The sequence below is a fragment of the Diadema antillarum genome, unplaced genomic scaffold (assembly GCF_040938485.1).
Source record: "Diadema antillarum isolate AM-2024a unplaced genomic scaffold, OU_Dant_1.0 seq00001844_RagTag, whole genome shotgun sequence".
Taxonomy (NCBI): domain Eukaryota; kingdom Metazoa; phylum Echinodermata; class Echinoidea; order Diadematoida; family Diadematidae; genus Diadema; species Diadema antillarum.
In genome coordinates this window covers 80,005-95,000 of record NW_027272516.1, presented here as the reverse complement: position 1 = coordinate 95,000, position 14,996 = coordinate 80,005, and the positions used below count along the sequence as shown (strand labels likewise).

At 36.8% G+C, this 14,996-nt stretch overlaps 1 protein-coding gene across 2 annotated transcripts in view; it reads right to left on the bottom strand.

Annotated features, from left to right (window-relative positions):
- LOC139712701 (uncharacterized) overlaps positions 1 to 13,023 on the bottom strand; it is a 15,761-nt gene extending 2,738 nt beyond the window's left edge. For both annotated transcript variants that reach the window (XM_071624503.1, XM_071624502.1), the window contains exons 1-6: positions 12,658 to 13,023; positions 8,743 to 8,839; positions 7,773 to 7,888; positions 4,998 to 5,085; positions 3,232 to 3,335; positions 33 to 159 (exon numbers count right to left, since the gene is read on the bottom strand). In XM_071624503.1, the coding sequence (XP_071480604.1) occupies positions 33 to 159; positions 3,232 to 3,335; positions 4,998 to 5,085; positions 7,773 to 7,888; positions 8,743 to 8,839; positions 12,658 to 12,845 (720 nt within the window). In that variant the 5' untranslated portion in view covers positions 12,846 to 13,023. The remainder of the gene's footprint in view (positions 1 to 32; positions 160 to 3,231; positions 3,336 to 4,997; positions 5,086 to 7,772; positions 7,889 to 8,742; positions 8,840 to 12,657) is intronic.
- Between the last annotated feature and the right edge of the window lie 1,973 nt (positions 13,024 to 14,996).

The window sequence follows — 14,996 nt, the reverse complement described above, 5'->3', positions numbered from 1 at the left end:
ACAGGAAGGGGCAAAGAGTGTCTTTCTCTCACCTTGACCAGTGCAGGAAAATCTGACCAGAAGTCATAGTTTGGAATGACCTCCTTGCCTTGGGCACCACGGACATACTTCATGAAGAGAATACCGCCCACAAAGTAGACTACCACCAGTACGGTGAATCTACACAACAGAATACAAGTGGCAAAAGGGCCATTCTCAGATTAAGTGTTCAATTCCCTGTGAGTAAAACCGAAAAATCAACCACAAAGTAATACATTCAAAGATGTGTTTTCGGTAACTTCAAAACCGGTCAAATACGAAACAAAAAGTGGAACATTCTAAATGATGGCCATTCATTGAGTAAAAATGAATTGAAATAGAGCATCATATATGATTTTTGATCACCAATCAGATACGTTACCGAAAATTTACATGTTGCAATGGACTCCTAACTTTGAATTAAATTCATTGTTTTGATCCAATTTCTGTTCAGGAAAAGACATCTGTCCCCCCTAAAGATTTTGGGGTTTTTCAAGAGGTAAAGATGTTGTCATCCCTTGCTAATTGGTAGAAATTATTTCTGTGTGGTAGGTTAAAATATGTTTTTTGCTGAAATGAAATATAACCTTAAGATTCACTTTGTGTTTTTAGCAAATTTCGCTTACAAATAAAGTTTCGAATCCCACAAATCATGCAAAGGGAACGATCCGATCTGGAATTTCCACAGGTAACAAATATGAATTGCTTTCCTGGGGAAATAACTATTGAAAAACATCGAATCACCTTTGGTAACGTATCTGGTAAAATATAAGTAATAATTTTAGCTGTGTATGAATTAATAAATATCACCTGTTTAATTATTTACCTCATGAATTGATGTAAAAATGAATGATGTAAGCCCAAATTAACCATTTTAAACATTGTACTTAATATCTAAACTATGAAATGTAGTGGAAAAGAGCCCAAAATGTGAAAGCTGAGTTCTTCATTCACAGAATATTCTCATCTTACGTCTGAATGTATTCATCCATCTGACTATAAATATTCATTAAGTTTTGATGGATAACGCAAACAAGGTTTAAAAAATATATTTTTGCAGGCACTTAGAAGGAAGTAGGTACAGTCTTTATGAACTCGATATGCTAAACAGTTGTTTGACCTATGGTAACGTATCTGGCTCATCCCTTTTAATGAAAATGAATAAATAATTGTTCAACTTATCAATGAATTTTGAGTAGTTCTTCATATGTTGAAAAACACTAGAATAAATATGCAACAGAACACTGAAACTTTTCTCGGAAGCGTTTCATAAACTACTTTTTACTCTTTCAAAGTTTGGTAACGTATCTGGCGTACCGTAAATGAATCTGTCGGTGAAGTTACAGAGCAATTTCTACTGAATATTCTTCATTTTGAACATAACTTTAATTTTTTATGGAAGCGTCTTTCTATGCAGAATTGTTTTATGAACACTTTGTTTTACATAACATTATTTGTCACCGTGGGTGCCCTGAATTATACGTAACATATCTGCTAAATCTGAAAAGCAAAAAAACTGATATGCTGAATCTTAGCTTCGTCTTGTAAAATAAACGTTCAAAGTTGTTGCATAGAATATGAAAGTGGCTGGGTTTTATACAATAGAACTTTGGAGTTTATGAGCACACAACGATTTGTTTGTAAAAACATTTACAATTTCTTTTCAGCATTTTGATTATGTGGTAACGTATCTGTCGAAAAACTTGGCATTAAGTTGTGAGACACTGACGCAGAAAGAACAATCATGTGGAAGTGTTGCTCTTTTTCACCTCTCTGTCCTTTTGATGTTTAGAATACAATCCTGAGGTCCAACAAAACGAAGCATGTAATGTGTAGGGATGAATTTTGACCAGATTTGATCCCCAGAAAGCACAAGACCAATGAGCAAAATTCGGTCACGTATCTGGGGTAACGTATCTGTGGTAAGGTATATGGTCGATCATATAATTGTGAGAGCGATATCTACCAAATATTTCTCACTTGTACTAAACTTTAATGTTGAATCGATGCGTCATTCCGAGGAGTAATGTATAATATACAATTTGTCTGACATTGCAATATCTGTCGCAGTGGGTGGCGCGAAAAGTATGTAACGTATCTGTCCAAATAAAAGTGTAGAAAACCGATATTTCAAACATTGTACCGTATTCTTAATAAGGAGCTGTTGCACAAAAAATCTAAGTACTTGCAATGTATGAAGTATATCCTCAGGGTTTCATATACACAGGGTCATTGCATAGTCTTGTTATTTTCGCAATGCTGTAACACTAAAGAAACTGGTAACGTATCTGGCGGTGAACTTGGCGACAGGTTTCAAAAGGCTATAAAGAAGGAGTCAATAAAAATTTTTGAACTTTGTGAGTATTGTGATTAGCACATATGATATGCTCATCGTCCATGAAAAGTATATTTGGAAAGTGTGTTTGTGGACGGAGTGGAGCAATAAAACATAATTCTAAAATAGCCGGCGACACTGCGTTTTGGGGGTCTTAACGAAGTTTAACAGCAAAATTTTATACAAAAAGGCAGACAACCGCATTTGATTGTGTTTATTTTTAACAAATAAAGTCCTCGTGATATATTATAAACATTTAAATAGTATCTAATAGGTTTCAGGGAACCGCAAACTGTCATGGAATGTCGGCGACACCAAAATTCCGTATTTGAACGCTTTTACTGAGAATGGGCCAAAAAATGGTTCCTAACAAGGAGTTGAGTCATATTTTCCATTTATTATATATTGATACATGTATATATAAATATATCTAAACATGATATATGCCGTGTTTATTCTATCAATGTACTGCATTTTTTTTTTAAATTCTTCATACATCCTTGAAATCATAGTACGTAATATCTAGTAATATCATTAACCACACAAAACTAATTTCCGGCAGAAATATTTTGGAAAACACATACTTCGATCAGTATTTATATCAAATCAAATATATTTACAAAATAGAGGTGTAAATGTGACAGGTTTCAAGGAAACTCTTCAGTACCATTTTAAGTTTTCATTACATAATACTGTATCTGTAAGTGACTAGCAATCTAGTCATCAAATGGCATCAACCAGGTACATTTAGGAATATGTAAGTAATTACATGAATCAATCTCTTGCATCATGTGTGTGTTTGTCTGTGTGTGTTTAATAGTATATATAAACATGGGGGATAAATTTGATAGAGTAATAAGAATAGGAATGTGACTTACATAATACATATTACCCCTCCTGCAGTCAGCCCACTGCTGCCTCCACCTGCCATACATCCAGCTACATCATTCACACAGGCAAGGCAGGTATTTATTGTAAATGTCTGCAGACAAGCAAGGGCCAAGAGAAAGACATCAGCTTGAATATTCTTTTTTTATTTCTTTTTTATCACATGCAAATCATATAGGCTGGCTTTGCATCACTGCATCCATACACATAATGATTTATTACAGTACATTAAATATAAATGTAATCTCCAGTTGAAATCCTCAGGAACCATGGCTTTTGTTGTTCTTTAAAGCAACAATTGAATACAGCAAAGTTTGCGGATGAAATGAAAAAAAAAAAAACAGCTTTAGTGCTTCAAAACAGTTCTTAAGTTTGAGATAAGGATGGAAATAAGTAATGTAAAAATTTCAATCGGTATAATCATTTAGTATTGTTAAAGATACAAAATGTGAAAAAAAAAATATCAAATTTGTTTCTAGAAAAAAAGCATCTACAGTAATGGTTAACTGAGAAAATATGTGATACAGTGTATGTCCTAATATTTGGGCCTTTACTGCAAAATGTTTACATGAACATATCTAGGGATGTTTGTGATACAAACATGCATCAAATGTGATTAAAAAAAGAATTGAACATTTTTAGTCATTGTTCCCAATGGTAAACCATGGCTTTAACTTGTTGTGGGCCATGCAGTAAACCCCCAGTGTGCCACAATTATTCTGCACTCTAATGCATGCATGGGAAATATTCTTCATTATTTTTTCAAAGCCACATAAACTTTTTATACAAGAGTTTACGGTAGAAAGGCAATAGAGTAGAGGTGTAGAGAAAATTGCGAACTTTGCTTTGACTTCATTGTAAAACAGAGTTATGGCACTGATACTTTCAATGGACTGTGCATATTACTGCAATTTATCAGATTTTGAACGTTGTTCTTTCAAGCAAAATATGGAAAGCTTGCTGGCAAGCCACCAACATAGTCAGATGTGCACATGTGGCACACAAACACTCCAGTTAGATTATTCATTTGAGTTTTCTTCTCTTAATTAATCTGAGCGAAAAGTTGGGGGGGGGGGGGGGGTTCAAACAGAAAGCCTATCAAGCTGGTGTTTAAAGTGTGGCAAAAGAAAAAAAGGGGGGGAGAGAGCCAACACAAAAGTCATCAAATGTAAAGCAAACTATGATCCACATAGACCTACTTCATATGGAAATATAGGAGAGGGGATTGTATTACCAGATGCTTAAATTCAATTGCTCTGAAGTCTGTACTCAGGGGATGAAACTTTGAGCGAAAATAATTCTTGTTATTCACAAAGTCCTGAAAATTACGAATTTTGCAAAATTATGTACATTATTCACTACGTTTTTTTTCTTTTCAAAACTTCGTTAACCCCTCTGCAAAATCACACTTTAATTCTGGACACGATTTTTGCAATGGAATAATCAATGTCTTTCCCATCTTATTCATGCACCAAAATCACTATTCATATTCACATTTCACCCAACGCATTTGTACTGAGCGAACGACAAAGAGATAAACATCAGTGAGGCTCAAATGTTGTATTTTATGGTAAAAGGTCTAATAATATGAATATTTCAAACAATTTACATGATAAAATCTTGTGATAAATTGACATCTTCTTCTAAATCTGAGGTGAAATGTGAATTTCTAAGCATTTCTACATTTCTAAACCAATTATGTGATTTAAGCGTTTCAAAAATCATTATGACTTTACTCTTCCTCAATCATACTTACATAAGTTCCTTGACTCAGCTCACCCTGCACAACATATGTGGCCTCTTTCTTTGCACTTGCATCACAATGAAAAAAGACTTTAGAAGTTCTGGGGGGAAGAATAACAGTTAGTAATATACATTACATGATGTGATGCAGCTCTTCACCAATGACAGGTCAACAAAAGGAATCCAGGGCCACAAAGTCATGTCCATGCAGGAGCAGTCTTCTGACACATCTTAGTTTTTGTAATACTCTTATATCAGAAAGAAAAAAACGCACACTGCATTTATGGGTTTGATTGAAGGGATGATGTCAGAAGATGGCAATATTTGAATATAATTATGTGACCACCCAGCTTAAAACCCGTAAAAAGCAGGCAAAATGAATTTTTATCTTCTATATACACTTCTGTAGTTTTAAAGAGTAAACTCTAAGCTTTAAAATGATATGTAACCTAGTAAAATAGGACAGTCCGAACCAATTTAAAAAGTGATTAAAATAAGAGAGGGTAAGCAGGTGCAGTTTCATAGGGAAAAAAAAACACACAGAAAAGAGGATATATTCAGAGTCACTCAAGCATACTGATCAGGAGTATCAATGAAAACATTCTATTTCCCAATGAAAACAGCTCCTGCCTGTAAAAAATATGGTCTAGGAAAACTGTTGTAATATATCATTTTTTTTTTCCACAGTAGGTATAGAAGAGATTTGCTGGGCAAGACAAGTTTAGGAATTTGAGTCGGCCAGCCCAAATGACACATTTTGGTCCACTGAAGAGAAGCTTAATGAGAGGGGCCCACATTTTACAAGCTCTGTCTTTTTAGTGGGTCTCTCCATTTTTTGCACTTTAATCAAGGTTATACATGTACTTCATTTCGACCACTTCTGTTTCTTTTTTAATACAATGTATAATTACTGTAAGGTCCTCAATTGTTGTACATTCTTTTCAATACATAATGTTCTGTTTACTTTATTCTCTGTTGTCAACAGAAGTGTATCTGATATGTTTTGCCGAAAAATGAAATAATCTTTGAATTGAAAATTGAAATTGAATCTGCAACTTTTGTAGATTATGAGCTGAGTGGTCACACTCTTCTATGACCTAACAAATCCTGGTGGTACATGTATAAAGCTGCAGGGATCAGCATCTTATTCCATTATTGGCAATTCTGAATTATAATGATATGTTTCCTGTAAAGTACAGTGTAAGGGAAAATTTACACTGAACTGACAAAGTTCATAAGCACAGAAAAAACATAAAGCTTAGCCAATTTACACAAAAACAGTCAATCTAATTGTCCGAAGTCTGCTGCCAATGCTTGGATCTGGTATAAATGTAGTGATTTACAATATGAACAATAATATAGATTATCATCTACATTTGTATTCAGGTTTTTGTGGCATATTGTTGTTCGCTCAATTTTTACCATTCAATACGACAGTATATTGAACGAAATGCATCAAACAACATATTAATTTCCCATAAGCTACCATTGTTACTGGCCGTTCAATAATACATAACACTTTGTCTCGTCTGTTGCACGAACACTTGCCGAGTGTGTGAACGTTTCCTACTAGTGCGCGAAATTTTGTTACAATTCTCCAGCGCGCAAACATCTTGCTAGTTGCTTGCTTCCTACGCAGTTAGTCTTGGAGAAGCTTCCCCTCTTTCAGTTCTGGGATGGGACTGTTGAGTCAACTTCAAAGACGAGTAGAAGTAGACCTATGGTATTATTGTGCAGTTTATGCTTTCCCTACATGATTATAGATCATGATAATTATATTGGATGGCATTAATTCATGGAATACCAGGGAATATTGCACTCGTTATGGGAAATATTGCACTCATCTTCGATTCGTACAATATTGGCTGTAACTCATGCAATATTGGCTGTAACTCATGCAATATTCCCTGGTATCCCATTCATAGCCATCCAATATTTTATAAACACTACCTTCGCATGTGTACGGTGCAATGAATGACAGTAAACATGATGTAGCTAGATCTAACAAGATGATACTGCAGTATGCAGAGTCTTGGGCTTGATTCACCACTATCCTATTAACCCAGAAGCTATCTCATAAAGTGTCTCCCTGACTCTGAAGAATAATCAGTAAATAAACGAACACAATTATCCCTCTTCCAGCATATCATCATGGCATGTGCTGATAAACCTAGTAGTTGTGGCTGAGATAGGGATACAGGTTTTAACTTTTTGCATGATAATTAGAAACCACTCTCATGAAATATTAAATACTTCCAAGTTGAATTATCCTTCAGGTTTATGCCAGGTTTATGTTGTGTTGAGTGTGTCTCATACAAACACACTCCTTAAGCTTCTGATCATCCGAGCATTGAGAATCAGGGGTTGCTGGAATGAACATTGAACTAGCAGGGCTTTCTATAGCTCGGTGGGTAAAACACCGGAATCCCATTTTCTTTGCTCATTTTTCCAGTAACAAACATTAAATACATTGTGGCATACAATTTTTAGAGGAATCACAAACTTATTTGAAGAAAAACATTTTTTGAAATGCCTGAGATATCCACGAACATAGAGGTTCTTCACAATAAAAGGTTGGACCCACCTTTTATCAGGACCACTTTGTTTTTCTATTAAATACATTGTACATTCTTTTCTTTTTTTGGTTTAATATCTCAGCAATTTCAAAATCGATTTTCTTCAAGTAAATTTTAATTCCTCCTTTCTCGCAAAACGTTGAAACCTGAATCCCTCTCTCAACCAAATCTATACCTATCCCTTTAAAGAATTTACAAAGGTTAAGACATGCCTGGCCTCAGAAGTGGTGTATGTTATGACAATGTCTTCATTCTCAACAGAGTAGGTGGGATTGTTCGCATCACCAATGTCATAAAAGATGGTTCCCCCTTTGTTCTTCTGGCATGCCTGATTAGAAAGGAACAAAAGAAAATTATACTTTTTTAACTGAGAATACGTACATGTATGAAGTATTGAAAGAAAGAAGGACAGTACAAAAAAAGTAAGTTCACTAAAAATTTTGATATTTTATTTTTTTTCTACATATTAGTTTTAGCATGGTACGGCATATAGTACAAAATCACTACAGTAGATTGATCATAGAGACTAATTTATCTTTTTATCACGACTAACTTTGCCTGTGAAGTCACACAATACACTTACAAAAATCATAGACAGGATACATAAAAATAAGAATAAAATCTAATCATCATGCAGGAGGATCCATAGTATTTATAAGTAGAGCTTCATGAAATTCTTGCATCAATAGAGAGCAATTTGTCAATTAGTTGCAATAAAAATATCTTGACAGAAACATTCCATGAAAGTGAATAATAATGCAGTACCCACTGCAAGATATAAGGATTAGAACCAACACTTGCTGTCAGGCGGAAGCTCGGTGGATTAGTGGAGATGATGCCTGTCTGGATATAAAAGAAAGTTGTTGGGCCTAGGTTCGAATTTCGAGTATGAACATGTATGTCCATGATTTCTTTTATCATGGCTACTACTAAAACACTGATCAAGTCAGAGCTTATTTATGTCAATGTGGGGCGAATTTGTTAATCACTTGAAAAATATCTGTTTTGTTAACATCAGATATATATAACAGAAACAATACATATTTAAGTTTGTACATGAAAGTCAAGAGTAGGCAAAATGTAGCCAGACTCATGTCCATATTGAGTAGGCAAAATGTAGCCAGACTCATGTCCATATTGGAAGAGACAGAGGCCTATACAATACACATAAATCATACTCACAGCCACATTGGAACATGTTCCATCTGTGAATGGGTAGCAGGGGTTGTATGCATAGACGTAGTCATCTGGTTTTGAAACTGCACCCTGATATGGAAACCTGAAAAAAAATATCAACAATATGAAACAATCTTGATGATTACTCTTGATTGTAAGTTTTGGGGATTCGATAGACTGTGCAAAATGGGCATGTACACCTTATTTCATTGCTACTGATTAGTAAACAATTCAACATTGAATCAAAGCAGTTGTGACTATGAATGCCATTCACCAAAGCAGGTACCCGTTACTTGGTACAGAGTAAGGCATCTAGGAGTTTCAGGGACCAAGCACAGAATTATCTTAAAATGCCATTTGATTTTTCAGGTTTACAACAGCATTGATGTATGATTGATGGTACCAACTATCGTCACCCGAAGGATTTGTAGCTTGTTTATTCCAAAAGTATAAAACAAATTCGCCTAATTCTTATCTCAAACATGCCATAATTACTGCAGTTTTGAATGTCGTGACCGTCTCGTTGATTCTGAATCTCCGTTTTAAAATAACACAATTTTAGTGCATGCGTTCCATTTTCTTCGCGCAGCTCAAAAGGGTACCTACATGTAATGATCGGCACCCCCTCCCTCCATAGGTAATACACGTGAATTTCACAGCCATGCGCCGTTACTGAGCGGATGTGTAATTGAAACTTGTTTAGTTTGGTTTGTTAGTTTGTTTGTGAGTTTGATTTTCGTTTCTTCGTTTTTATTGTTTTCAAAGCTAATGGCACTTCATCCCGCGCGTCCTTTTCGTTCTACATTTTGTATACACAAACAGCCATGGTACGCAGGGTGCCGATATCAAGGTACCCTGCCGATAGGTGGTACCCTTACCATACAGGTTATTCAAGCATATACTAAGGTTCTAACTTTATGATGCCATTGCCAACCAACTTTTCATCAAATAATTATTATGATGCATGCAGAAATGGCATAAAACATATAATTGTACATCCGAGGATTCACCACTCACTTACTACTATTGCCTGCCAAGTGTATACAGATGTTCTGCTGAAATTGTTACAGCCAGCCCCTTTGTTATTGCCAGATTATGCTGGTTTCCATAATGCCCCTGAACTGTGAGACCAATGTGACTATTTCCCCTCATCAAAGTTGCTAATATAGATTGTGCAATAAATCTGGGTCATTCACTCTCTCAATGTGAGTAACAAGTGATGGAGTAATACAGGGAGAGAGAAAAAAAAAAACCAGTATGACTCATATGAAACTTATAACATACATGAATAAAAAAATAACTATTCTGTTTTAACTTGAAACATCAATGAGTCATTTTGAGACTGATAAAAGTGAGATTGGTCACAAAACCACTGGATTACCCAATGCAAGCGTGGGATGTCTGTACTTATTGAATCACTAGCTACATGTATCATGTAGTAGTGATAACCCATATTTCCTTTATACAACAAAATAGTTCATGTTGATGCTCTCAAAGTTTTCAGCAACAGTAAGCTTACAAGTGTATCATGCAGGGAACACCATGAAGTAACACAACAACTTTCAACTGAGGAGTGATGCTACAAATGTACAATGTAAGTGCTTTGCAACTCCACACATACTGTACACTGGTATCAATAAAGAGAATGGGCACAGTCTCGTCGCTATATATCACACTGAGTCTGACTGTACATTCAGGGTGAACAATTTTGTCAAGTACCAACTAAGAAGAAGTTTACATATTGTTTTTTACGCAGGTTGTTGCTTTTTTTTCCACGTTGATAGCAGGAACTACAGATTGTAAGTGACAGACCACAGAAACCACTTCTCCTATGTGGTTTCATCCCTGTGTCATCAAGTTTGTTTTCATCACTTCCAGGGGTCCTCTAGGCACTAAATATGTACATGTAGCAGAAAGTAAAACTTGCGGTACGACGAGAGCGGAGGGTTTTTGTTTTGGTTTTCATTGTTTAACTGTTTGAATTAATTTTGAAGTGTCTTATATGACATTCTGGAGAGTATTTCTCCATTATGGGAAGAGATTACAAAATCACTGATTGTGCAATTGACTGATTGGTTCAGGGACAACAAGCTAGGAATTTAACAAAAAACACAAAGGAAAAAGCTATGATTTTCACCTCATTAACATCTTCCTATGAATGTGAATATCGTGCAATGATGTTTGAAGAAAAAAAATTGAAATAAAAAATATTCCAGAGAGTAACACGAATGACTGTGGTAGGATCAGGTATTGATTGAATATAATACATGTGTAGGATCACGTATTGATTGAATATACATGTACTTCCCCTGTGCTCACATAGTAAATAATTCACCATGTATGGTTCAGGCTCGTGCTACAATCATGTAGTATATCACTCTAATGATATACAGTGCTCAATCAGAGGCGAGATCACAAGAGCTTGAGAGACTTTCACTTCCTGTATTAAACACATTCGTGAGAGTAACTTTGGTTTTCTTCTGCAGTGAGCACACTTACTTGACGCTCTCTAGCTGTCCTGTCGATGAATCGACTATCCCTGTCCAAGAATAAACTGTCCCTGCCGTAAATACTATAGGCCCCCTATCACAAATAGGGGAAAATTACTCTAGCCAGTACAGGCAAAGGGGAGGGCAATATATTCTTTCTTTTTTTCCGCAAGTGAGCGGAGGCTGACCATGAAATGATTTTTGTCTGATTTCTGATAGGATTTACCAGAGATCACTCAGCTGGATCCCATCTTCAACGCTACATATAAGTCAGAATGTCTAAATTGGGATGGGGGCCCAAAACAGACATCTTTTTGCCGTCACCATCGCCACCAACCCGATGGTAATCTTCCACCCTTGCTACGGCTACATCTCTCCATACTTTTACTGTGTTTACATTGTCATTTCAGCTGAACCCCGACATAAATCAATTTCTATTTACTTTGTAGAATAGTGAGGTGCCCGCACCTCGTCAGGGGCCCGAATACCGTCACCCCGCTTAAAATTGTTTGAAACGCACTAAACAAAAATTTATGCCTGGGACTGTGTTCAGTACACTTGAAACTTGGCAGGGCTACCACAACCAAGCAAATTGTGGTGAAAACCAAACAATATTTTGCGAAAATTTGAAATTTTAGTTGGAATATTCATACGTGTTATAATATAACTATCACCACTGTCCCCGCACGCATCTCTTACGTGTATACGGGAGCATCACGGTCACCCGCACGTCTTTTTTTACATGCTTTGTCTATGGGAGTGCGGGTGACGAGTTGCGGGCCCCTTCCTTAGCACGCAACTTTTTCGCATCGTTTGCGTTTGACGACGACAGCTGCAAATTTTCGATATCGATCAGTGAACTTGTGATTCCATTGGAATTTTCAGCATTTTTCCTGTATGTGAGTTAGATTTCAAAGAATTTCAGTGGCAAAATGTGATTCAAATATGCACAAACATTAACTATGGTCTATGACAAGGTGCAGATCACCCAAACACTGGTATTCTCTTCTTCCCATGAAGAACTACTCCTCTTCAAACCAACCTCTACACTTGATTTTAGACGTCTAGATTATTTTGTAGACCAACATCAATAGGTCTTGAACATTTTTTGTAAACATTTACTGGGATGGTGGTTCTGCAATCAATTGCAATCCTGCGCCGGCTGCAGGGCCCCTAACCCCGGCCCGGGGTGCTCCTTCTTAGACCTTGTACACAATTCTACAGTGTCAGTGGCTAGTGGGAGCGTTTGGGCTGGTCGCAGTTTACGCTTACGGGGCCCCCTAAAGTAAACCTGTAAATTCAGTCTCTAGATGACACAGGCAGCAGTACGAGTGGCATGACAGTGCATTAACGACTAACGTCATATTTGAGAACCATGGCATGGCCTGGGCCACGATATTGTACTGCTTTTGCCTCTTGGTCTTCAACTTACGCAGGTCCACCCGATTGCTTGCCCAAGGCTTCGAAGTTGAACTCTTTCGACGTGCCGGTGGTAGTGTCTGAGTAAGAACAGGAACACTTGTTGCCTCCGACCAATGGTTTGCATTCCTGCAGCCCCTCTCCTTGTTTCACATTGTGTAGTAAAATGAGAGCGCACACAAACTGGAACACGTTCATCATATCTCGACAGAGAAGGTATGATGGTTTCAGAACCTCAGTAAGCAACAAACAGTAAGTGGCCTTTTGGAGAGCTGGACACCTCAGACTTCATACAGTCCGGATCCGCAACATTACGTTAGGCCTACGGCGCGGCAGGTACGGTACTTTCTGGGATCAGTCGTCGATACGCGATATGCACCTTGCGGGATTACTGTGTACCTGCTGAGCCATAGAGCTTTCAGAGAACTCAATCATGTGACAGAGTACAGCACATAGCCTTTCACCAAGGCTTTTTTAAATGTTGGAATGCAGAAGTTACTGCTGTGGGGCTTTTTTTGGCGTTGTCAGTTAAACGTACGCCTCCTACGAATGTGGGAGGAAAATTAAGATAACCTATTTAAAACAAACAAATAAAACAAGTAAGTGGAGTTAATTTGAGTCAAAATGGTCCTGAGCAGCGGATCATAGGCCGCTATATAATACAGAATCTTCGTCAGAGGCAAACAAATCAGACACTTAAAGGACAAGTCCACCTTCATATACATAAGGATTGAGAGAATGCAGCAATATTAGTAGAACACATCAGTGAAAGTTTGAGGAAAATTGGACAATCCGTTCAAAAGTTACGAATATTTTAAGTATCTGCGCAGTAACCGCTGGAAGAGAAGACTACTACAGTATAGGATGTCACATGCGTACAACTATAACGAACATAAAAAGAGAATTCACAAAACTTTCCTTACTGAATAAAGTGCACAGTTCTTCGACTTGCTATACTGACGTATGTTTAAGGGTAATATTATTCCCCTCCCTTCTGAAAGAGAGAAGTCGAGTGTTCTTCTGCTATGGGAGAAAAATGGATATTATGTTGAATTTTCTTTATTCTTTCTTTCGTTGTACTCATGTGACATCACAAACTAGAGTAGTCTTTTCATCCAGCCGTGACTGAGCAGAAACTTCAAAAATTCATAACTTTTTAACAGATTGTCCGATTTTCCTCAAACTCTCACTGTTGTGTTCTACTAATAATGATGCATTCACTCAATCCACATGTCTATGAAGGTAAACTTGCCTTTTATCATTCCATAATTACCCCCACCCGACGCTCTAACGAGTTTCATTTACCACTTCTTCGAACGATTCTAGCAAAGAATACTCTTATTTACACTGGGCCTAATTGTTGGAATTCCCTGAACCATGATATAAAATCTGCTCCCTCTATATACTCCTTTAAAAGGAGATTGAAGTTTTTTTCTTTTGCAATCCTATAATGACGACTCCCTGAATCAGATTAGTTCATAGGCTTATTTTGTTACCCGTCCGCAAAATCTTTATTGCCGTTCTTTTTATTATTGTTACTTTTGCCTTAGCTTTGATTATGATAAGATCTTCTTTAACTTATACCTCGCAGTTGAAGGGTTTGTTGCATATTCTTCTTTTCGTCTTCTTCTCTTTCTTCCTCAAACCTCCGAGGATCGTTGTCTCTGTTGCATACTCCTGTCTATTTTGTATACCTCTTCGTCGCGCTGTAGTCTTGTTTCCTGTCGTGTCGTCAAGTCAGTTTTCTTCCCTATAAGTAGTCTTGTTGCTGTCCCAGTCTTGTCTCATGCTCATTATTTTGTTTGTTATTGTTTTGTGTGTAACTGTTTGTCCGTCTGTCTCTTAGTGGGCTGCTAAACTTTTTATGCCAAACTTTTCGTACTGCTTTGTTGCTATATTTAGTCAAATTTTGCATCGAGTTTTTAATACTAGAGGGGCCCACACTCTACAAGCATTGTCTTTTTAGTGGGTCCCTCCGTTTTTTTCACACAGTGCATATTGACAATTCTTTCATTTTCGTTACCTCTGCAACAATTGCAATGTATTGATACTGTTAGTTTTTCCCATTATTGTTGTTTTCTTTGTATGAATTTACATGCATTGTTTCTGTCACTCAAGAAAGTGAGATTTATGTTTGTATGACTTTATTGTGGAAAAACGAATAAATTCGAACTTGAACTTGAACTTGAACTTTAATTAGGTGCCCACTACGAGTAGTATATAGTCTCCAAGGACTACAGAAATATAACTTCTTAGGGAGGGGGGGGGGAACCCTCCCACACCCTCGCTCGCGCGCACATTCGCATGCCGAGATGCCGAGTCATGAAAATCTCAATCATAATTTTTTTTTGA